The sequence below is a fragment of the Ammodytes marinus genome (genome assembly GCF_949987685.1).
Source record: "Ammodytes marinus genome assembly, chromosome: 8".
Classification (NCBI taxonomy): Eukaryota; Metazoa; Chordata; class Actinopteri; order Uranoscopiformes; family Ammodytidae; genus Ammodytes; species Ammodytes marinus.
This window is the reverse complement of record NC_137212.1, coordinates 26,864,072-26,889,069: the sequence shown is the minus strand read 5'-3', so window position 1 is coordinate 26,889,069 and position 24,998 is coordinate 26,864,072. Positions and strand designations below refer to the sequence as shown.

Genomic DNA, 24,998 nt, shown 5'->3' with positions numbered 1-24,998 from the left:
CCTCAAGGGACATTTGATTTACAGTGGTGGTAAAAACACAAACACAACATAAAAATGACATCAAATTGTAAAGAGTGCAAAACCACCTGACCAAATATAACCAAGATAATTCCACAGTTCATTAAAAAGTCCATTCCACTTGAGTTGTAGCAGAAATAAAGCGCTTTAGTGCTCCTCGAAAGTGCTGTCAACATTTAGCATAGATTAATTGCATTTATGGCACTAGGAACATAAGAAAATCTATATATTTCGCACTTTACCATGGGCAGCCTGTACATCCGACACCATGGGAGACGGACAAATTCCTTCAAGCGGGGATGGCCAGAGATGGCTAAATTTGACCTTGCCTTCCTCTATACAAAATATCTGACAGGGAGAGCTGTTGGGGGCCAATTATTTTGCTGGCTATAAAGTGTACCACATACAGTACATGTTGCCACTAGGAACTGCGCATAGGGAAGGGGAATGTCACAGAGCAAGAGAACATGCTGTATGGAATTACCTGATTTGAGGATAGTGGGCTCCGTCACCCTCTTTCCATTGACATAAGTCTCAGCGTCTTCACAGGGCTCCAGGACGACTGCTGCTTAGCAACAGAAAAGGCATTATGAAGCTTCACTTCCTGTCTGTAGATAATACACAGTAATGTACACAACTACAAGTATTTATAGCCAGATAAAGATCACCCACTCTCTCCCATTGGACCAGTAGCACTGGTGAAGGTGCAGTGCTCATCCTTGATGAAGTGGCCACTGAGGACTATATCCTGACGTCTGCTGGCGTCTACACGACCAACTCTGAAAAAGGAAAAAATTATGTCAAAGAAACAAGTCAACTATAAAGTTATTTAGTCAACTGAACATACATTTAGAACCTAAATTAAATCTTAACTTGAGGAAAGAAAGAAAATCCTCCATCTTCCATAATAACCTAATATTGGAATGTCAAAAGTCAGACAAAATCGAACCTGGTCATCCCGTCTTTAATGTAGTACAGCAGGCACTCAGACATCAGAGGATCCTCGTTGAGGTTCACCAGATGAGGCGTCTGACACAGAACAAGGAATGATTCACTAACTATAGAACATTTGTGAGACATATATAATTATTCATTATCCATCTGTTATTTACAATAAAACATATGCATACACTGCACATCAAAGAGATGAAAAGCAATCTCCCCCGGTAACAAACATCAAACAACCAGCAATAGTTAAACGCATGCAGTCAAATTCACTCCCCACAGTTTCACAGCATGACTGTTTAATGTAGTCTCAGTCAGATGTTATGGGGCTGCAGGCAAACAGACATAAATCACCAAAATGGGGCGTGACTATTATCTTTGTCCCATGTTTACACCCATAGCTGCCTTCAGGGAGTGTTTGAAGTGAGTAATGAAGTAGATTGAAGATTAAACTTAATGAAAAAGAAAAAGCCTGGACTGATCTGTCTGGGCGAAGCTGCCGTTGAAGTGAAACTCTCAGAGAAGGAGACAGCTTTAAACACTTCACACCTACAAACCTCATTGGGGGAAAACAGCCCGACTGTGTCGATAAACACAGGTTGGGGCTTTCTAGGGTTATCGGAGGGCTTTGGGGTACATAAACAAGCACTTTAGTGAATAATGTAAATGGTTAGTGTTAGATCACAGAGGGTTTTGGGAGATGTCTCATGTTTTTTTTACCTTCTTAGGAGAAAACACACCAACCGTCCCACCATCTTCTCGCATTGCTACACCCATTTCTGCCAGCAAGGCCTCTCTGTGAATGAATGAGGGCAAGTGCAAAGTGGTTCATTCGTCCGTTTGTCAAGTCCCTACTGAATAAACAACTCCGCTGTTTTCTATTTGCTAAATATTGTATAAGGAGTTACAAGTTTGGGCCAAGGAAACCTATACATGTGGTTCTCTAACCTGGTGTTGGTTACACACATATGTAGTCATTTTAACTCCTCTTCATGTTATGTTTTTCAACCATGTTCTGTGCTCTCTAAGTGTTTATAATCATTGTCTTTTGTCATCTATTTATATGTTTATTTTGAACTGAATTTCAAGAAGAATTACACCAAAAAAATAAAGCCAAATAAAGGTGGAACATTGTCTATCTCACCTTTCCATTCTAATGGCTTCAGTTCGGCGAAGTTTCTCTTCCCAAGTCTCATTGAGTTCAGCAATGATTTTCTCTGTCTCCTGACATTTCAAAAGATAGTGTTAGTGAAAGTAAACAGTCATTTCAAGGACAAATCTGATGATGATGTTCTATATTTTCCTTTTCTTCGTCAGAACAAACAACCCTTAAGAGGCCAAAACCAATAATCATTTGATTCTACTAAACCTTGAATATATGTAATTCCTCAATACAAAGCTCCATTGATATTAAAAACACACAATGATCCATACTGTTGCAATTCTTAACAGGCTTCTCAATTAAGAGGAGTGTGGGCATTGTAGTTTATTATATAATAGTTTTTATATAGTGTTTCGATTCAATCCCACATGCATCACACAGGTCCTGCTTCCATAAATACTCACTGGAGCACCAAACCCATGACCAATTAAAGTCCTAAATAAAGGCACTATGCTCCTGTATGAGTAATGTTTCTTTACTTCAGTAGGAAGACATGAGTCAGTCAGTACATTGTTGGCTTTGGTCATTTAATGAGATGTGTCAACAATAGCAAAAACATGTGACAAGAGTAGAGATGCTTAGTGAAGACACTCAAGATTTCTCTCTGCATATGCAGTACGCGGCTGTGGAGCATTGTGAATATGTGATTACTGGCAGTGAGTATGACAAATGAAGTGCACTGATTGAGAGGTCACCTTGAGCCTCTCGATGGCCTCCTCGCTGCCTGGGCTGAACATGATGCGGTCGTGCAGGCTGGCGATGGAGCCGGCGCGGCTGGACAAGACGGAGAGAGACGGAGAGGGACTCATCCCCGTCATGGCATTGGTCACTGTGGAGAGATCATCCCTTTGATTGACAGCTTGGCCTTTATTGTTATTGTTCTTGTAATCGGATAGGTCTGTTCGGGAGCACGGGGTGTGCACAGGAAATGGGGTTGGGGGTGGGGGGTAATCGATAATGGGGAATAAAGAAAAATAGAGAAATGCCAAACGGATAAGGAGGAGAAGAAGAGAAGGGAGGATAGGAAAGGAAAAGAAAGAAGATACATATGTGGCCTGGAACAACTCACAGAGAGACATTTAAAGAAGCCAATATTCAAGCCAAAGCAGCACCAGCCGGAAGCCACGCGCAGAGAGGACCAACTTAAAAAGATGCAACAAGGAGTGACCATCCAGCCATGATGACCAAAGAAAAATGCAGCTATTATACAAACTTCAAGCAGAGCATCATACGCGGGAAGATTAGAAAACAAGAACATTTTAAATGTCCATATATATATATATATATATATATATATATATATATATATATATATATATATATATATATATATATATATATATATATATATATATATATATATATATATATATATATATATATATATATATATATATATATATATATATATATATATATATATATATATATATATATATATATATATATATATATATATATATATATATATATATATATATATATATATATATATATATATATCAATATACTGTTCCATCTGCCGTTTCAAATAGAATTTCTGAAATGATTGTGCTCAGTCCATATTAGGCATCTTTGACAGCGTAAATATGATGAGTCATCATGTATGGAAAAACTTTCAATACATGAGCTAGAGCAGAGACATAATGACTCATTACATAAAGAGATATACTGTATTTCCTACAGAGAACACTGGGATCCAAAACTCAATTAAGATTATTATCTAAAGTTGGCAGGATGCATGTAATGCTCAGTGTGCTTTTGTAACTTAAGCATTGTCCAAACACTACTGAAAACAGAAAGTCCTTACTGGATGTACAGTATTTGAATTAAAATAAGGATAAACTGCAGTATTTTCATCAAAATAGTCTACCAACAAGACCTGAGTTGACCTGATGTTCCCTCTTTTCTGTTCAGTATATTTCCACTGCTGTGTGACACCTCCAAGGCCTTTCATAGATTCTACAAAATAGAAAATTATCAACCTTGCATCTGCTGCTATGGCAACACAAAGCAATAAATTACAAACGTGTATCACACCCATCCATCTGGACAGGCTGTTGCCCGCCAAGATGGATCACATAATATCGACTCAGCAGCACTTAATGAAATCCTGTATAATATAGAGAGACAGTAAAAATGTATACGAATCCAATATAATGCAGGAGATTATAGTGTATCTGTGACTGAAGGCTGCATCATCATCTTGGGTTTTTCTTGTTACGGCTACCAACAGGAGGCGATAGAGCCGGACAAACACTGCCAGGGGGATGGAAGGAGGCTATACTTCCTACTCCAGGGAAATTAAAGATAGCAATGAAACCTATTTCATTATGATCCTCAATCTTCCATATTAAATTGCGATGTGTTGTTGCTTCATGAACAATTAAGCTCAGTCCCGACGATGCCACAGCTAAGAAGCCATACACAGATATCCACAGCATCATGACATGGCACATACAGTATGATGCATGGCAACGCTTGAAAATCCCTCTCAGGCCTTGCATATTGCCTATGTGCTATTACATTACCATTAGCTACTTGTATTTCCGTGCAACTCGCCTGATCAATTCTTTACAGTATTGTGGTGCGGCAGTGAACACATAAATGCTACTATGTGCTGTCACAGTAAGCGCTGGTGATGCTAAGCTGCCACAAGAGCAAAAAGCAAGAGCCAGAAAACGCACATTTCAAACCCTCTATATCACCACCAGCTGATCGATACGCTGGGAGCAGAAGAGACAAAGAGTGACACAGAGGAAAGAGAAAGAGAGACAGCGTAACACCTTTAAATAAAACAGTTCGTGGGTTTAAACATTCATGCATTACTTGCTGAACCCCTGAGCAGAGCAGTAGGCATACATAAACATCAGCATGGCTACACTATTCTCAGTACGTGTCACATAGCTTTGCATTTTCCCTTCTGATGACGTCTCTCTATGACAAATTAATTACCTATTGGTTCATTCAAAACAATGGAAGTGTTCAAAATGTAACACATTTTCATTTTGTTCATGAGTAGACTAGAATTGACACCTGTTTCATTATGTGAAGAAGGGGATAGGTGCATTCGCTTCATGTGGCGGACCTGTGATCTGTAAATATACAAACACCACACTTTATGTTTTAATGGAACCCTCTGTGCAGCCGTGATTATTAAAATGGAATCAAATACAAGGTAAATATTTGGGTTAAAATTGAAAACAGTGCTAACATTGCTCCACACTAGCCACACTGACGAGGCTGCAGATATTATTTGTTTATTTTTACCGATTATCTCAAAATGCCAATAATCGGCTCGATTGATCGGTCTGTCTCTACTCCTCACCTCCAATTTGTAACACAGACATATTTACGCTAATGTTAGCTAGCTTGACATGTGCTCTATCTTCAGGGGCTAATGCTTGAAACCCCACCCACAGCCTTGCCAATTCTGGTCCTAGTGCAGTCTAAAGAGAATCGGTATCTGTTCATCTCCATTCACGTCTTCCTCATTGATTTTTTTCTGCACCGGCTCGTAATTCGCTTTGTGCTTTATCTGACGGAACATCAACACACACAATGTCTGTGAGCACGGGGAAGATTTAAGTGCAGTGCTAGGGAGGGCAGCTGTGTCGGCTGAGGTGAGGCCAATAGTCTATCAGTGAGAGGAGAGCGTGCACGCTAACATAAGGATGTGACACCAATACAAATGTCTGGAATTAAATCTAGAGATTGCGCTAATGGCCAAATAAAGCCACTAAATGATCCCTTACTATCAATGATGTCCCCCAGGCCCTGGGAGAGGAGGAGGTCTTTCAGACGGGACACCTCGTCCTTCAGCTCGCGCACCAAGCGGTTGTTGGGATCCTCGTTGATCACGGCGTTACAGCGGATCTGTTTGGCTCGGTCTGCGTACCTGTGAGTGTGAGGGAGGGAGGGATGAGTATGTGTGTACCTGTGAGTGTGAGGGAGGGAGGGATGAGTATGCTGACACAGGTGAAGGAGGGGACACAAAGGCCCACATACACAACCACAATCCCATGGAAAACGTGGATTAGGCAACACCTTTGACTAGCTGGCATCAGTGTCCTTCTAAGTCACATTGAACAGGTGTGTGTGATGGGAACATGTGTTGTCTGTCTGTACCTGAGCGTGCTGAGGGTCTCATCGTAGTTAATGTCAGCCGGGCTCAGGGCGGCCACCATCGCAGTACGAGAATTCCCCCCTGACGCAGTGGGGAAAAAAACACCTCTGTTTCAATTTGTCAAGAACTAATGGATCAGTAACAAACATTATAAATACATACTTTGTATATAAATAAAATATTGTGTTCATACCTAAGTTTTCTCTCAGGAGCCAGGTCAGAACTGAATCTCTGTAGGGGATGTGGAATTCCACTTTCTTCTTCTTTTTATTCTGTTACGGTAAGGGTATCAAATTAAAATCAATGTATTTGATGAAGTTAAAGTTAAGAAAAACAATAAGTAAATGAATGTCAAAATGAATACATATTTTAAATGTATTACCTTATTTGACCCAGAGTCCTAAAAATGAGTAGAAATGTAAAATTAACATGTTTATCACAGATAACATGGGCTTTATCTTTCGATGTACAATATGTGGATATAATACAGTACATACCACTTCTGCCAAAGCAGAAATGACTTTCCCCAGTGTAGTAAGAGATTTGTTGATATTTGCTCCTTCCTGTGATAAAACAAGAAGCAGAGAACGGTATTTACAGTTAGTAATATTGATTGTTAACCATTTTATGCAAAGAGATGTGTTTTCAGATGGATCTTTTAATATCCAAAATGTCTTTTTACCTTAAGCCTGGTGCCTTTGGCTCCAGTGGAATCTGCCCTCTCACTGCCAGCCAAATCCACCAAACTAATTTTGCTGACCTGCAACAGAACATCCAATAAAAACCAGGCAACACAGTGGCCAAAGCTATGTGTCTTATTCCCGGAGACAGGTTTCATTAGAAAGAAACAGCTTGACAACGTTTCCTTATCATTACAGTATGACCTTCAAGCAAGCATTGATTTCCAATTTAGGGCATTTAAATCAGCGTCATTAGTCAGCTCAAAGATAAGCAGACGCAACAGCTCAATGTTAAATGAGTGGGCTCAGGATGTGACAAATCTCCACCTTCTCCGAGGTGTTCTCGCTCTCAGCATCGTGGCGTTTCTGAGTGAATATGATGTTAAAGACGGCGTGCGAGCGACTGCTTGTCTCATTCATGTTGGTGGCAGCCACAGTCCTGTAGAGACAGTCAATGCATTTGTATCAGTTTGAGGAGAAAGCTGTGTGCTCCATGTCTGTCCAACAAGGAGGATGTCTTACAATTACAGAGCCAATGACTAGTAGTCCTACAATAATAAAACAAGAATGCAGCACATCACCTGGCCTTGTTGCCAGAGTCCATCAGGTCATTGATGTCATTGTAGGAGGTGACTGCCAGCTTGGACAGGTCCTCCACATACGGTCCCATCAGAGGATGCTCGCGGACACGCAGGTTCCCTTTGTTTTTGGGGTTCAGTAAGTCCCGCACACGTTCACAGTAGATTTCCATGTAGCTCACCTGTTCAGATTCAGGATATTAGCTTCAACATTCAGAGCTGGTGTTGCATTAGTAGCAAAAACTGACGACAGCAAGCACCAATACCTACCTCCACAGAGTAAGACTTGCTGTTGTCTGAATTGTCAGTGATCTTCGTGAACAGATCTTCACACATCTGGAAGGAGTAAAATCAGAACATTATTTATGTGATTGTTACATATGAGGAATTCTAAATAACTTTCCCATGATGTATTATCAGCAATGATGAATGAGGGGTGGAGTGAGCAATTCTGGAGAACGCTTGTTGTCAAAATAACTTCAAAATCAGTGAACATCTCCTCACGATCCGCTACCTTTCAGTACACTGTGTGTGTGCGCTGAAAATCAAATCAGTGTTAATACACAGCCTAGGCTCTGCTCATGGGTATGTATGTAAACAAAGCGACCCAACTTGGCAAGCAACATGCACGTTTACAGAGCCTAGGCTGTGTATTAACACTGGATAATCATCAACTAGTCCTTAATAGTCTGTACCAGGGGAATGATTCCTTGTTGATCCTTGACATCCTGTTTGCCCATCATGGTGTAGGACTTGCCGGCCCCTGTCTGACCATAGGCAAATATGCAGACGTTGTAGCCCTCAAAGGCGTGCAGCAACATCTCCTCTCCGATGTCTTTGTACACCAGCATCTGAGAGGCAAAACTGAGGTCGTCGGGCTGTGGACAGAGATCAACAATCAGCCACTTAACTCTCATTGGGGGGTGTGTATACAACAGTGGGGGAACAGTGCAGAAAGAGTTACCGAGGTGTGGGACCAGTAGGAGTAATCAAAGTTGAAGCTCTTGTTGTCTTTGGGCTGCTTGGGGTTGCTGATGGCTGAAAGACAGGACAAGGAACACGGGTCAGAGGGAGGGTGAGACACGCCCACAGGAAACTCTACCTGAGCTGTGTTGGTCATGTTGTGCTAATTGAGCTGGGGAGGCCTTAAGCTGCCCCCTCTTCTGGTGCAATGGTCATCTAAGGCCTTTGCACTAAAGCCCAGAATCACACTGTAAAAGTATTGGGTCAAGAAACCTATTGGCATTTTTTTGAAAGATGAACACAGAAAAGAGAAAACATTTCCCCCATGCTGACGGTGTTGGCAGGCAGCGAAATACATACAGTGCATTGTGTTACAGTATAGACAAACTTGTGAAAATATGTGAGCATCTGAGAGGCAAGCTAATATCAAGCAAAAGAATAAACAAGGTTAAAGTATGCATCATAATCCTGCTGGTGAGGCACTAATACTCAAACTAAACCAGATCAAAAGGCCATGCTGTTTGTTACCTACTAAGTTTCTCTATCTACCAGTGGCCATTTTGGAGCGGCTCATATTCAGCCAGTCATACTCAGCTCATCTTTCAGCAGTCTCAGCCTGAAATAACCATCGGCTCTGAGCTTTGAAAGACTTTCTGAAAAATTATACTTCTATTAGCCTCTGTTCATTTTCTCTAGACTGACAGAGAAGAACTGATATTATCTTTATGGTAAATCACAGATCTAATGGAGAAAGTACCCCAGTCAAAGTACATTGACATCCCCAGGATGACAATGTTACAAATGGCTTAAGGTGCTCACGTTATGATGGCATGTTAAGCATTTTAGTGCAGTGTAACTGTAGACAGGACTTTTAAAGCTATATATATTGTACAGAATATGCATCTTGAAGGTTTGAAAACAGTATCATCATATCGGTATATATAGGCCTACTTGATTTAAACATTCAATAACTATGCGAGGAAAAAGTGAAACAACAATATTATTCTTGCAGATAATATTCTCAAATCAACATGAAGCAACAGCAATGAGGACTTTGTAGACAAAAGGTTTTCAGTAACAAATGAGCTCATTCTCATGATTTAGAGAGACATTTTACAATTACAATGTGCATTGTGTTGTTAAAATATCATATACATCAATGCAAATGGATCCTATCTTCTAAAAGCATGTAAGACCCTGAGGTATTGAATTTGAGGGGTTTTCGTGTGACTACTACCAAAGCGCGTCCATTCAAATATAATACATTTGGTGTGGTCTGTTGATGCCAATTATAAAAAAAAGCTTCCCTGCTCCATCTCAGAGGTCCAGAAACCGATTTCTCCACTAATGCAGATGGGGTCGATAATAATAGAGGAAAGGGCCCTTGGCTAAGTACACTCTCAAGTATGTGTTATTTCCTCTCTACACAGCGTTGAGATATAGGCAGGCAGTGCTGACTTTGGTTTCAGGTTTCAGGACTATTCCTCACCATGACAAAAACATGAGGCCATTTATTGGGCATGACGGCTACTAGGTACTCTGGAAGATGGCCAAGCATGATGCAAGATGCACTAGATTATACACACAGTTCCCTCTTTCATATTTACGCAAGTAATGTATTCACTGCTTACAATTATGTCAAAATCCATTAGGTGTCCATAGAATCAATTGTCAAACGTTTCCTGTCATTTCCCCTATTGTGCTCCATTTCTGTCTCCTGCCACAAATGGGCTTCTACAGTAATGTGTCATGACATCAGACACCAGAATTTCCAGTTAGCACTAAATATCCACTTAGAATGGGAGGAACAGCAAACTTTAATCAAGCAATGCTTATTAATCCCTCCACTCATCACATTTATATATTAGTGATGGCCTTGTGACCTGTTACGCTGAACTCTGGTGTTGTTGGCCATTATGAATCCTGACTGCTCATATATTTAGGAAATAAGTGGTAGACTAGAGAACTTCTAAAAAGTAACAACCTATTACTTTTTTATTATGCTGCTTTTCTGAAATACATCATTCACACACATCCCTTCCGTCTTTGATTTAAAAAAAAACTATTAAGAGCACATGAACAAAAACTGCATTTCTAATCTAGTCCGACAGTGAATGATGATCCAACAGGATCTCAAGCTGCCCCATTGTAAAAAAAAGAAAATAAATTGTTTGGTTTTCCTGCAAAATAACAATGATTCTGTATTTTATAACAGAAGGAAGTTAAAACCGAATGTGAAAGTAGACGTGGATTACTTTACTAAGCTCTACTAAGCTTCCAAAATGAAAAATATATCAAGATCGAACTATCATTTCGAAGCAGAGCAATGCGACGGGGCCTCATTTCTTACTCATCTCTGATTGCTCCAGCATCGGAAAGAACAGCGCTTTGCTCTCATATAAGTTAATTACTTTAGAGTGGAAGTGATTGGCAGCGTATACGAGAGTTCCAGTGAGACATGGGCCAGGGCTTCCTATTTAAATATAAAGTAGATTGGATGACGTTGTAAGCGGTCACTGCTTGCGTGTCAGGGTAATCTCCACCTGAGGCCAGTTTTGAGCACACAGAGCACCACATCAGCATCACTGTCTTTTTATTTTATGATGGGAAATGGTCTTTAATTACCAGGTCTTGAGTTTATAGATGATGCCAGGTCTGAAAGTCATGTCACGGATGGCAAACATACAACAGCAGCTACATTTTCTTCTGTCAGTAGTATGCAAACCCCCTCACCACAAGTGGTCAAGAGTTTCTGCAAATATCCACCATAAGGTTAGCCTGGAAATCCAGACCTGCCGCTGGCCAATTTAAATTTGCTCAGTGTGTTGGTCTGGGCACGATCCATTGGAGCTCATTAACTACACTCAACAAAAATATAAACGAAACACTTTTGTTTTTGCTCCCATTTTTCATGAGATGGACTTAAAGATCTAAAATTCATTCCAGATACACAATTGTACCATTTCTCTCAAACATTGTTCACAGATACTGACTGGTTCTGAGTCCCCAGACCCCCAATAAAGCAAAAAAATGCACATTTCAGAGTGGCCTTTTATTGTGGACAGTCTAAGGCACACCTGTGCACTAATCATGATGTCAGATCAGCATCTTGATGTGGCACACCTGTGAGGTGGGATGGATTATCTCAGCAAAGCAGAAGTGCTCACTATCACACATTTAGACAGATTTGTGAACAATGTTTGAGAGAAATGGTACAATTGTGTATCTGGAATGAATTTTAGATCTTTAAGTCCATCTCATGAAAAATGGGAGCAAAAACAAAAGTGTTGCGTTTATATTTTTGTTGAGTGTATGTCGGAAAATTCTGACTTACCAATCAAAATCAACCTATCTGATATGGGCTGGCCAGCACTCTATGTATTCGGCTGTGGGGCAGACGTAACCGGATGGGCATTAAAACAACAAAGATGGATGCGGATACGTTATTTGAGTTTGAAACGGCATTGGCCTCGACATTTAACGACTTGGAAGACTGCACTCAAATCTTTCATTAGCAAGAAAGAAGAATGTTCTGTTTTGCCTACCAACCAAAAGTTTATTTAACTAGTTAACCCCGCTGTGTGCTAAAAAAACGGGGCTTAATACGTCACCTTGTTATCGCTCTGATCGGTCGTAGTGCAGTCCAATTGCGAGCAGTGGTATTTGAAATGCACATGTAGGTGCCGCTTCTTGAGTTGAGAAGATCTATTGATCGTGGCCAGACCCTATATCGATCTAGATGTGGGTCTGGATTTCCAGGCTACCATAAGGTCCCTTTTACCAACACATAATAGATGCACATGCTGACCTTTACTAGTGAGTTTAAAGCTCTAGTGTGTAACTTATTCATATGAATATACAGTAAATGTCTGTTACATCAAAGCCATTGCCAAATGAGTTGATTAAGCCTATCAGCTCCACAAAACTCTCTCTGTATTTCTCAGCATGACAGCGTTTACAAACTGGTGTCGCCCCCCAACAGCACAGGAGCTCAAGAAGCGCCTAAGAAATGTTTCAGTTATTGATTCTACTGCTAAGAAAAAACCTGGATGTACAGCAGAAGGCATACAATCAATGCGTGATCACCGAAGGCTTGACAGTGTTGTTGTAATTACTTAGAATTCCTAATGGGGCGACATAATTTACACACTATGGCTTTAAGTGTTAACCAATGACATTCCTGCTTCTTTTTTACAATACAATAATGAATACTTTACAGGGGATAGGGTACCAAGTACATTACTTATTCTAAAGGGACAGTTCCAACTGTAGCTGCGCTTTATACTATGTAATATTTTTCAGCTCAACATGACGTCAGTAATTTCAATTCCCAAAAATGAAGATTGGATTTTTAAATAGAGATTAGTTTGTATGTAAACTACATTTTAAAAAGGGTGTTCCTTTATATATTTATTTTCCACCAGTCGTGATTTTCAGTGTACCCACTGTTTGTCAACATCACTGTCGGTGACACCCACATGTGACATCATTCATTCATCCTAGTTTTAGGGGTGATTATCTGCGTTCGTTTAATTTTACATTTCATTCGTCATATTTTCCGCATCCTGTTAGGGCACATTTGTGATGGCTGCTGGGTCTTCATAATTGTGAGTGAGTGATGCTGGTCAGACTGTTACGGCTGAGCAGCCCCAGTCAATAGCAGAGGAAATGTGTCTGCGTCAGCAGCTCTGTCACAGGGGAGGGGATGTGAACCCACTGACAGGGACTGGACCACAGCCACAGAGATGCTGGCTGCAGGTGCTGTGTCTGCTGCTTTATGTTGGACTTCTATCCCACTTTAGAAGTCTGTAGGACATACATTTTATATGTTGTGCCAAAATTAGCATTACAGAGCAGTACATACAACATTATGCTCCTAAGGTCTTTAAATGTAATTAAAACTATGCATATATTAAAAAACAAATTCACTCTATTTTCCCTCCACCAAGTATATACATTTAAAAGCCTTCTTAAGAGGGGCATATTTTCTCTCAGGGCTGTCCCCTGCATCTTAATTAAGGTCACCGTGGGAGGGAAGATCTCTTAGACAACAAGATCGCCACCATTCTCCCACTTTGTGGGAACTGGGCTATTGACCCACACAAGAGTGTCAGAGAGCACAAAGCAGAGTGAAACGCACACAAAAAAACGCACAGCTCCTTCTTCTTCCTCCTCCCAGACTAGAGAAAGACAAGGGGCCATTTATACCCTGCCTCTGTACCCCCCTCCAGACACTGCAACCAATAGCAGTCTGCTCACAACCTCCAGTCCACATCCAGAGCCATTGAATCACTTTGGAAGAGAACAATCTGCTCTGCTGAAAGACATGTAGTCTGGCTGAGAGCAGCGTTGTGTTCCATGTGGAAGTGTTTTCCTTGAACTACTGAAATAACTCAGCTTAACCTCAGGATTTTAAGTTAGAGTTATTAAACAGAATCAGGCCTTAGGCCTGGCTCAGATCTGTTCCAACAGTCCTACTTTGTGTATTTGTAAAACGCTCATTATGGGGTCTATTTACTAAGTTAAATCCTTTATTTCCTTTCCCCACAAACGTTAACAGCATTTTACCAGCTTTGTGTTATCTTACCTCTGTCGTACTGTATGTTATATTTCTAAGTACCGGTCAGTATGTAGCAAATAGTAAATATGCTGTAATAAACAAAACACACAATGGAAAACAAATTCTAGAAAAAGCCATGTACATAAAAGGATTCAACAGTCAATTTTGCCTCGCCACACTTTACAGAATAGCATTCAACAGTAGTGGTTGACAGATTTGGGTTTTTCAATGGCCGATTCCGATTCCGATAGAGAGCAGGTCGGATGATTGCCGATATATAATACTGATAACATGTTGTAGTGCTGTGCGTAAATAAATGTAGGTAAATATTGCCAAAAGGGACTTCTGGATTTCTGTCAAGCTATCTGTAATTATCAAAATAGAAACACATACAGGGAAGATATTTTTGGTTAAAAAACGCTAACATTGCTCCCCAGCAGCCACACCTACATTATTTATTTATTATTTTAATAAGCCTTGTGAGCGCTGATATCCACCGATGCCGATTATCTCAAAATGCCAATAATCTGCCTGATTAATCGGCCGACCGATTAATCGATGTATCTCTATTCAATGGTATATATTATACAATATCTACAGTGCTGTGTCAGCCTGTTTAGTGTTTGTATTGCAATATGTATGATGTATGCAAATCCTCTCAGAAGGTATCCCAAAAACTAAAATAGTGTAGTGGATATAGTGTTGAAAAAGCAGCAACTGTCCAAATGATTTGTAAGAAAAGAACAAACAAACACCATACTCATTATCATGGCAGCATGCAATTGAAATTCACTGAAGTTCAAGTGTCTTCAAGTCACATATATAGGGATAACTTACTTTATCAACAACAACAACAAGGCTTTGTGTGATTAGAAATCAAATGCACTGGGGCGCTCCGGTGGCGTAGTGGATAGAGCGCGTACCATATTGGCTCCAGCCTTCGTTGCAGTGGTCGCGGGTTCGAGTCCGACCCGTGGACCTTTACTGCATGTCATCCCCCCTCTCTCTCTGTCTCCCCATTTCAACTCTGTACTGTCTAATAAAGCTTGAAAATGCCAAAAAAATAATCTAAAAAAAAAAAAAAAAATCAAATGCACAGATGACATGGAACAGGACGTCTCCAAGGACATTTCACAGGTAAATATATTCCCTGTGGGTGACAGTGCCTCTGGTATAAATTTACTGCTGACAGCAAATTATTCATTGTCCAATACTGTACAGACAGAGGAAGGAAGCTCCATGCCAAGGCAATGACACCACTCTTACTGTAGGTGTCAACTAAATGGATTTAGTTACCATCACACTGTGAAATCCCTGTTGAGGGACTCTTCAAAAAGAGGAATGATTTGTTATGATTCTTAATATTTAGTCTTGCAGAGAACTACATCACAAAACACAACACATCACACAGTTAGAATATGACGTCCCAAAGGCCACCCAGCTTGTTGTCTAGTCGTCCATGGCATGAGGAAGGGGGGGGGGGGTGGCTAAATTAGGCCGAACAGTAAATATTTCAGGAAGCCTCATCCATTATTAACGAATGGCTTTACCTTGCTAAGCAGACTACATATCGAGTATCTTTCCAGTCTCCTCTTGACTAGAGTCCTCACTCTGTGCACTGCATAACCCTAGGAATGTGGGCTGCTCTGAACTACAGACTTAAACATACAACATTATGGGCTCAAAATCAAGTACACTAGGTTTTACATACAACGTTTTTACAAACTAGATACAAGTAAACATGAAATTAAACTCACAAATGTTTGTAGGGGCTATTTTAAGTGAACTAAATGTTTCTTCAAGATGCATCTGTCATTATTGTACTTGTACAAATGTGAATAGAAAGATGAATTACAAAATTATGAATAAGAAGCCATTTTTTAAAATCTGGACACAAATGCAAATGACAGGCCTGGTCCTTAATAAATCATGAAGTCAAAGGGCAGGAGATTATGTCATCTACTGCACAATGTTCTAGAGATTTCATTCTCTACTGCTGGTTACATTTAGTAACTGAATAGATAGACCATGTAGTAATTAGACAGTGGTCAATCTGACATGTGCTCTATAGAAAGATTAAATTATCTCAATAACCTAAATAAATTAAAGCTGATTCTTAACACATTTCCATCTCATGTTACCTGTCTTTCAATAGGTTCTGCTCCCCTCACACTGGGAGGTGACATGTCAAGTCAGGCAATAGTTCAGAAAAGCCAGAACCCATTTTCTTCTGAAACCAACCATTATCCACACTGTTGCTGCTCACAGTGTGGAGTCTATATTTGATTCTTAATGTGAGGCAATAAAAACATAACTAGTAGGCTACACATACGACACTAGTGCAGGTGAATGCAAAGCTCTTGCTAGATTACTCACTGGTGGTGTTTCCTGTCATCTGAATGATGCATTTGCTTTCTTTTCCGATCTCTCTTGAGTTGAAGGGGCGGACACGCACCGCCACCTTCACAGAGGCCCCAGCCATGGTGCTGTCTTCCTAGCACCTCGGGGTGCCTTCTTTAGTGCCCTGGTTTAGGGCCTGCAGGTCTGTAGAAGGGAACACAGAGTGAATCCTAATTAATACAATTCCTAGATGTATCCGTATACATCAATTCACATGCAAATCACATGCTACAACAGACTTATGCTACTTTTTTGGCATGTGTTATGTCATTTCCTGCCATGTTATGTCACAAACGAGACATTGCAGGTGAATAGGGTAAACATTGTACTTATTAATATCATCATCAAGCTTTGCCAGTGGATTATTTAAAAAAAAAAAAAAATTTGTATAACAATTTTTTCAGAAATGCTTGAATAAATGTGAAAATTAACAAATATCTAAATAACGATGTTACATTTGCATTTCTTTAAAAACCAAATATTTAGATGAAGCCAGAGTTACAATCCTTATTTTATGTTTTTAACATTTAAATGTCCAAGGTTTTTACACAACGGGTTTTGGATACAGCCTTTTTTCCTTTTGAATCAAAAAATACCATGAACAGGTCCTAAAATGTATAAAAAACATATAAACAAATCCTTAATTTATAACATTCAGAATAGTTCCAAGAATGATTATGGAAAGTGTAGTCGATGTCGATGCTTTAGAAATTAAGATTTTTGGTTCGAAAGGAAGAAAAAAAACTAATTTTGAGATAATGCACTTAATAAACAGTTTGGACTTTTCATTTATACTAGTATGAAAGAAGATATGACATGTCTTCTTTCATACTAGTATAAATGAAAAGTCTGTTTTGGAAGCATAATAGACAAATATCTTGAAAAAATCTTGTTTGCCTGCAGTGTCTCGCCTGAATAACTGTGAGGGCTGAATATTAGCCTACACCCTATGGTTAACAGGACCAGCGCAGCAGAGGAGGGCAGGGCCGTGTGTGTGTGTGTGTGTGGCTGTAACCTGAAAAGACCATGCGTGGTCAGCTGCTACAGCCAAGGGAGATGGACAATATAAAGCTACAGCAGAAACAAAAGAAATGCAGCAGCAGCAGCTAAATGTCAAGCTATTCCCCTGGATGACAATGGCACTGAAACCAGCCACAAATCCATCCAGGGGTCTGGCTCCATTCAGCAGCCCACTTTCATGAACAACCCTCGGAACTCATCATATCGTCCCCTCAAAGAATATATGATCATTTAATAGCCGTTTGATGTGATGTCGTGTTAGTGTGTGGCGGCATTGTGGGGTGTTTTAAGAGCAAACCATGACTCATCATCTGTGGGGATCAAATTACAACCGTTGAATGTTTTCATCAATACGTTTTGACAGTGAGCAATACGGTGGATTGACTTCCTCGGCACACCTCACATTATAAAACTGTGATCATTTATACCGTATTAATAAGAGAACATTGTCATTCCTTTAACTAAATTGTGCCCATGGTGGATGTGTGCTTGGGTTTCAATATTCAGAGCACGTTCCTAAAGTTGGTGACTCAGATGTCTGCCATCAGAATTGGGTGTTGTAAATTTGCTGTGTCACCCCCGGTTACCGGTACATCCTCTACAGCTGGCACCTAGACACATTCATTTATGGAATTGAATGCTCCTTATATAATGGGAAATCAGTATCTTATATTTTTTTAAGGTGTGACCATAATGTAGGCCTACACTGGGACAAATTAGGATATATAGTACACTATCGCCTAATATGAGAGATCCAACTCAATATTCAATAAATATTTCATAGCATATTAATGAGAGAAAGTGTCATCCCTTTAACTTGATTGTGCCCAGGATGTGGGATTTTGTTTAAAAATTCAGAGCGCGTTGCTATGGTTTGTGACTCAAATGTCCAAGGTGTGGGCTAGATTAAATGAACAACCTTAAAACACATCTTATGTTCACCCACTGCAACAGAAATTGTAAATCTACTTTTTTTTCCTTTTCCATCAACATCCATGGCCAAAATCTTTCATACACTGATGCTCAGAGCAATCAGCTGATGATGCAGCTCAGCTGGGCGGCCACCATTTTCCCGGTGACAAAGGCAAAGGCTAATGTAATAAACTATGCCTGTGTCTACTTGAGCATGACGACAGTCTGATACACTTTAACCTCATATTAAAAATATATTTATATTACATAATATATATATATATATTGCTTTTATAAGCAAGAGAGCAAAGCCACACACTAAAAGTCAATGAGGGTTTTGGCCAATATTTTGTTTGTTTGCTAAAATTAATAATTCACTGCTGCCATTAGGCCTACTTTAAAAAATAAATAAAAATAACAACAACAAAAAACACTTAATGCGTCATTATCGGAGCTTCTAACCTGACACTTCTTCAATAAACATTCATAGCCATAGGCGAAGTCTCGTAGTTTACCTTTCGCCCAATGACAGGGCGTTTATTCCTGTCGCCCTCCTCACATAATAAAGGCATCTTAACAAACAATAAAATATAAGATAGAATGACAGTAAGCATACATATAGGCTAGGCTACAATGTTTCAAAGCAGCTTAAATGTCATTATGTCTCTACACTATCTTTCTGGCGTTGACAGCCTCCTCAATGGCCGCACCCTATGCCCATCTCCCCCCAGGAGATCTGATACAAAGTAAATAAAGGACTGTCTCGTTAAAACGGCAACAACCGGCGGGACAGTGGTAAAATAAAATGCTACACATTACCTCCGCAGTGCCAATAACGTCTTTTTCCCCGCGAGGAGACCGTGTTGTTGTGTCGTGGCTGTCTGCTTGAATATCCTGCTCCGTAGCTTTACCTCCACCTCCGGCTCTGGTACTGCCCCTGCTGATGCTAACAGCCTCTCCTCCTCCTCTCCATGAAAACGGGAAGGGCTGAGGTTACCACCGACGGTGTCTCGTACCCGCCGACCCCTACACCCCCTCTACCCTGCCCTGCCCTGCCTTGCCGGTGGGGACCCAGCTAAGGAAGGAGGTCGGTCCGTACGGTTGTTGTTGTCCGCTTCTTCGCACTCCGAAGCGGTCAAAATGGCTCTGTTGTCTCCGTGCCTGCCTTCGGTAAGGATGCTCGAGCTCCACTGAGCCAGTGACATCATCACCGAGGGAGGTAACAGCATCAATGCAGTAGCGGGAAGAGAGAGAGAGCGAGAGGGGAGGAGAGGTGGGGCAAGATTAGTATATCTAATGAAATCTCTGAGAAAAGCTGATGTTGTGTTGTACTTTTTATTTTAAAAAAATTAAACAATGACTATAAAAAATAGCATATCGCAGAAACAGCCCTACAGGCAGGAATGTTCTCAATGCAACCAACGGAATAAAAACGCATTTGTCATGAATAGGGTTTAGTAGGTCAGGCCAGGGACATCAAGCTGAGAGGAGACAAACTGGCACAAAGCAGGTCTGTCCACCATGGAAACTGCCTGTTCAGGGAGGCACACAATGTATACATGTCGGATCAGGTTCTGGCAAAAGAAACAGGATTATTTTGTTGCAGAAATATTCAAAAATAGGGAAAATGTAGCCTATACCTCTTTCTGAAGTGATTTGAGTTTTCTGCATTGCAGATTAAAGGGATAATAATCAGTTGTTTGCCTACACACCATCTGTTTACTGCAGCAAATGCAGCAAGTTAAATTGTAAGCATACAATAGATGGGTTTTTTTCACAGCAGGCATTTGGCCTTGTCAAAGTGGGGAAAATAAATGTGTTATTACAACCATTAACAATGGCTACACTTTCTGTAAATGTCCCAGCATGCTCCACACCAGGAGCTTCAAACTAAAGCAGTTACATTTAATTCAGACATCTTTCATCTTTATTATTTACACCTGTGCTTTTTCTTACTGTGACATGACAACATTTCTTCGGTGCCGTGTGACTTTAATAACAACAATGAAAGCTATGATCTCATATGATTTGTTTTGGCAGTATATCTTTATAGCACACACATTAGTTGAGGTTATGACTGCATTGAGGCCTTTGTTCACAGAAGACATTCTGATATGTTACAGTAAAGGAAAAGCTATACATTATTGTAAAACAATACTGATGTTTGAATTCAGCTTAGCAGCTTCAGTTTTAGGGTCCTGTTGTAGCTCATGCTGACTCACTGTCTCTCTGTTTTGGTAAAATGTCTGCTGTGAAAAATCGTAAATAAATTGTTATGTCAATTTGGGGAGTTTAGCTACAATTTTAAAACGCCATGTGGGAATTTATGGGTAGATTGGTGCTCTCTAATTAAAATGTAAAGCAGGATGGGAGATGGTGTGATGGACTTATGATATCCTCCTGGCCACTTGTATCTAAATGTGTTTAATAATTTCTCTTCATCTCTCAATCTCCAAATGCTACTGAGCTGCATTTAAAACAAATATCTGTACCTATATTAGCATCTCTTACATAAAAGGTTTTGATCTTGTATTACATTTTTAAAGAAAAACAAAAACCAATCAATATGAAATTTAAGAACCAGCACAATTTGTAATTATACACCGAATCATCTTTTCCAATCTGTTAAAGATTCATTATGGGTTGTTGTTTATTGTTTGTTGCTTTTTATTTGTTTGTAGCAACAATTATAATCAGAAAATTATAAAAGATGAATCACATCAACTTACAATCTCAATATGTGTAGTTCAACCTGGGTAAATGTTAAAGAATAATTGAGTGTAAACAGATGAAGACTAAATACAACGTCTGGAGAGATGTTCTTGTATAGGGACATGGTCATTAAACTGACTGGAGAGATGAGAGGACCGGGCCTAATAATGTCAATGTGTCCTTGTGAGTGACCTGGGCAGGACAGTAATGGTTTATAGAGGTTGTAACCATCAGATCGATACACAACTCCAAATGTATTCAATTCACCTATTAGTTGAAATCAATTTTTTACCTATAGAATGTGAAGGGGCTTATGGAAATGATGCCATGCCTAGTCCATTGCACATGAGGCTTAGCAACAATAAGGGGTGAACAGGAACTCTCTATCTGGTAGTAGGATACTTTGGCTGCTCAGGTTTCAGCCTGAGTGAAACACAATGCAATTGTGTTTTGTGACCTTGCTCTTTGCACAGGCCTACCAGAAACACACACACACACACACACACACACACACACACACACACACACACACACACACACACACACACACACACACACACACACACACACACACACACACACACACACACACACACACACACACACACACACACACACACACACATTTGCTTGATGTTCAACATCTCTCTTGGGCCCCCCCTCTGCCTCCACTACTTCTATCTGATGCAAGATCTTTATTTAATTCATCAGCATTAAGATCTCAAGGTCTAATCTGTGCACAGAAAGAGTAGAATGCTCTGAAGTGTGGATATGGTCCTACACCAACACCACACAACATCAGAAGTGAATCACATCAGAAAAAGGATGATGTCACTGGCATGAATCACCACACTCTAGATGAGATACGCATATACACACGTCATCCTTGTTTAAAAGTGAGCTAGGTCAAGCTAAAGGCTCAGTTTTAAGTGGACGCAAAGTGTCTTTAAATATATATTTGATTATTTAGGAGTACCAGTGTAGGAGGATGCAGGAGGGGTTGGTTTTGGTATAGTTTCTGCCCAGCCTTCCAGCACTGTGCTGCCATGTCTAAATTCAGTGGCACAGGAGCCTGAATAATTTATTGATTGAGTGAGCTGTTGCCTTGAGCCTAGTGTGACAGACATGTTTTCTTAAAGAGACGCTCTTGGTGTGTCTCTATCCAGTGCACGTAGAGAGAAACTCCCTCCCTAACATGGAAACAACAGACATACAACAGAGACAATACCATCATAACCTGAATAATGAATATTTAAACATAATCCACTGAAACAAGGTTTTAATTTGGTTGAAAAATATTCAGAGAATAAAATGACCGATCTTTGATATCATGGAATGAATGTTTTAAAAGAAATCAGACATTTCAATAAAGATTTAAAAAAAATATATTAAGTGCCATTGTAACATTGTAATGTATAATGACATACAGCAATTGACCACACGACTTGCTGATTTTGGTACCTGCAGTGGTACCTCACTTGCATATCCAACTAAAAGCTATTCTTAGCGCTGGAGTAACTAGTCTGATTTATTTTTAAATGTTTCTTTTCAGGTTTAAGAAGCAAATGATAAGGATACTTGTCCAGCATTCAACATTTCACTTAGAAGTAATGAGTGGGAAAATGCTTCAAAGCAGCTCAAACACAAACAGCCAACACACGACTTAAAGGAGAAGGTAAGTGATATGGTTCTTTTAGCTAACTTCCTGTCAGAGACTGTAGTTAGAAGTCCCTTCCCACGTCCCCAACATGGACATATAAAGAAAGTCCCCACACACAGCCTTCTTCGTCAGATAGTGCCGCGATGGAGAGCAAAGAGTCATCGTTCACCGGCACATGGACCCGCCTCTTTATATCACTCTGTCTCCTTATTGGATAAAAACGAGCGGGATATTACATTTTTTATCTGGCAATTACTGCAAAGCTGAATGACTGGGATACCTGTGTTATGAACTGTGCATACTGTTTAAGTGATTGCTGTATTAATATAGAGTGATTTAACACATATTAATACAAAAATATCACTTAATTCTCCTTTAAACTTCTACGTATTAAACCCTGCCAACATTTTTGATATAAATACACATAAAAAACACATATTCTATTAAGGGGAAACTAGAACTATTTGTGGCGTCAGTCTGCTTTCCTCGTAGTAAAGGTATGGGATAAATTCCAAAGTCTATCACTGTTTTATATGTAGAGTCTATCAGATCATGGACACAGCTTGTGAGATAAACTCCCTCTAGTGGTATACATATAAATGGACACTGCAGATGGATGCATTAAAAACAAGTTGACACAGCCTCAAAACAGTATTACAAGATACTCTGCCTGCCTGACTCATCAGCTAAGAGCGATGAGAGCATAGTGATAGAACAGGTATGGTAGAGCGGAGGGGATCAGTTTGCATTTGTACATGAACACATTGTCCTCTTTGGTCCACCTGGATGAATGCACAAAATGTACAGTGTCACAATGGCATTGGCCAGTCCCAGTATGATTTTCTGTTGGTGAGTTTTTTTTAAGGAATGATAGACCTGATCCAGTGATTTACAGTTAGATAGGTCTTTCCCATGAGTGAACTTGTGCAAGAAAAAAGAACACATATTGGGGCTGGATTAATGGAGAACATTTTATTGTAGAGTTCTGTGACACATTGAAACACCACCATCCTCACACATGACCTCAATATCAACAAAATCTCAGGACAAAGGGGGAAATTCTTTCAGTGACAGAAGGTAATTGGTACACCAGGCGGGTTACCCCCATTAATTGCACCGCACATACCACTTGCACAGCGGTCACCTCAACATATACCACAGTTAACATATCCATCACGGCAAAGGGGCATGACTGGCCTTGTCTGACCAGCTTGGTAATGGCAAAACAAATATACCATGACCACAACTTTGAACATGGGATGAAATAAGACAGTTATTGTTGAGAGCCTCTGTAAATGACTTCAAGATGCTCTCCTTTTTCCTATATTGCTCGCATGACAGAAACTCAGAATGCTAATTGATAAAAGGCAAAACCCTGCACAGAATTATTTGTGATGTACTATGTCGAGAAAACTTGCTTAAAATCACTCTTATCACAGAAATATCACTCGTTGTCCTATTCAAGATCAAATCTTTTATTTGAATAAGCTTGATCGATAACACTGCAGCCTATCCTGCTTTCCATCACAATTCAAGAACCAAACTAAAACAGCATACAGTCACTGACACTTGTAAAAGTACAACTTCTGCTATGCTATAAATAAACTTGTCACTGCTGTGAAATAATTGCTCGCACCACTAAAACACTATTAAAATAAGTCACTAGTAATATATGTTAATTAGGCTGACATTAAGCAGCACCTTTCAATGGTAACATTACAGTACCAAGTGTACCGTGATCCGTATTAACCCGAATATATTTGCAGAGATGGATGCACAGGTACATTTGACTTCAATACAGTCTTAAAGCCACTGTTACCCTTCCATACCATGCATAGTGCACAGGACCAATGCCTGATGTTTCCTCATTTAAAAAAAATACATCATCAGGGCATTGATGATAATGGTGATAATTCCTCAATTACTTTAGATTTATAATCTCTAACTACTTGAATGTGTATAAACTCACAGAAGCCGACTTGTATGTGTGATTTTACGTGATCCGTGATTTCTTTTAAATGATGTAACTAATAAGACTAAGTGTTTCCTTTTAATTTCCACTGTGAGTACTATCGTCATTGGCCCCTTATTGATAGATAAGAATTTGCCATTTAAAAAGCAGACATTAAATTGTAATAAGAAAAAGCACTTGGCCTACTTATGAAATGACTGCTGGAAAATTAACAAACCCACGGAGTCCTTTATAAGAATGTATAAAATCAAATATTCAAATTTGACTCATATTTCACGTTATATTGTTCT

At 39.8% G+C, this 24,998-nt stretch overlaps 1 protein-coding gene across 1 annotated transcript in view; it reads right to left on the bottom strand.

The window, feature by feature from the left end:
- kif1aa (kinesin family member 1Aa) overlaps positions 1-19,314 on the bottom strand; it is a gene marked incomplete at its 3' end in the record, with an annotated part of 37,979 nt that extends 18,665 nt beyond the window's left edge. The window contains exons 1-19 of the mRNA XM_080032915.1: positions 19,184-19,314; positions 16,409-16,576; positions 8,474-8,547; positions 8,205-8,387; positions 7,780-7,845; positions 7,513-7,691; positions 7,259-7,370; positions 6,934-7,011; positions 6,749-6,814; positions 6,634-6,651; positions 6,445-6,523; positions 6,254-6,332; positions 5,881-6,023; positions 2,821-3,023; positions 2,108-2,187; positions 1,684-1,759; positions 968-1,047; positions 691-797; positions 503-586 (exon numbers count right to left, since the gene is read on the bottom strand). Coding sequence (XP_079889041.1) covers positions 503-586; positions 691-797; positions 968-1,047; positions 1,684-1,759; positions 2,108-2,187; positions 2,821-3,023; positions 5,881-6,023; positions 6,254-6,332; positions 6,445-6,523; positions 6,634-6,651; positions 6,749-6,814; positions 6,934-7,011; positions 7,259-7,370; positions 7,513-7,691; positions 7,780-7,845; positions 8,205-8,387; positions 8,474-8,547; positions 16,409-16,514 — 1,813 coding nt within the window. The 5' untranslated portion in view covers positions 16,515-16,576; positions 19,184-19,314. The remainder of the gene's footprint in view (positions 1-502; positions 587-690; positions 798-967; positions 1,048-1,683; positions 1,760-2,107; positions 2,188-2,820; positions 3,024-5,880; positions 6,024-6,253; positions 6,333-6,444; positions 6,524-6,633; positions 6,652-6,748; positions 6,815-6,933; positions 7,012-7,258; positions 7,371-7,512; positions 7,692-7,779; positions 7,846-8,204; positions 8,388-8,473; positions 8,548-16,408; positions 16,577-19,183) is intronic.
- Positions 19,315-24,998: the final 5,684 nt, after the last annotated feature.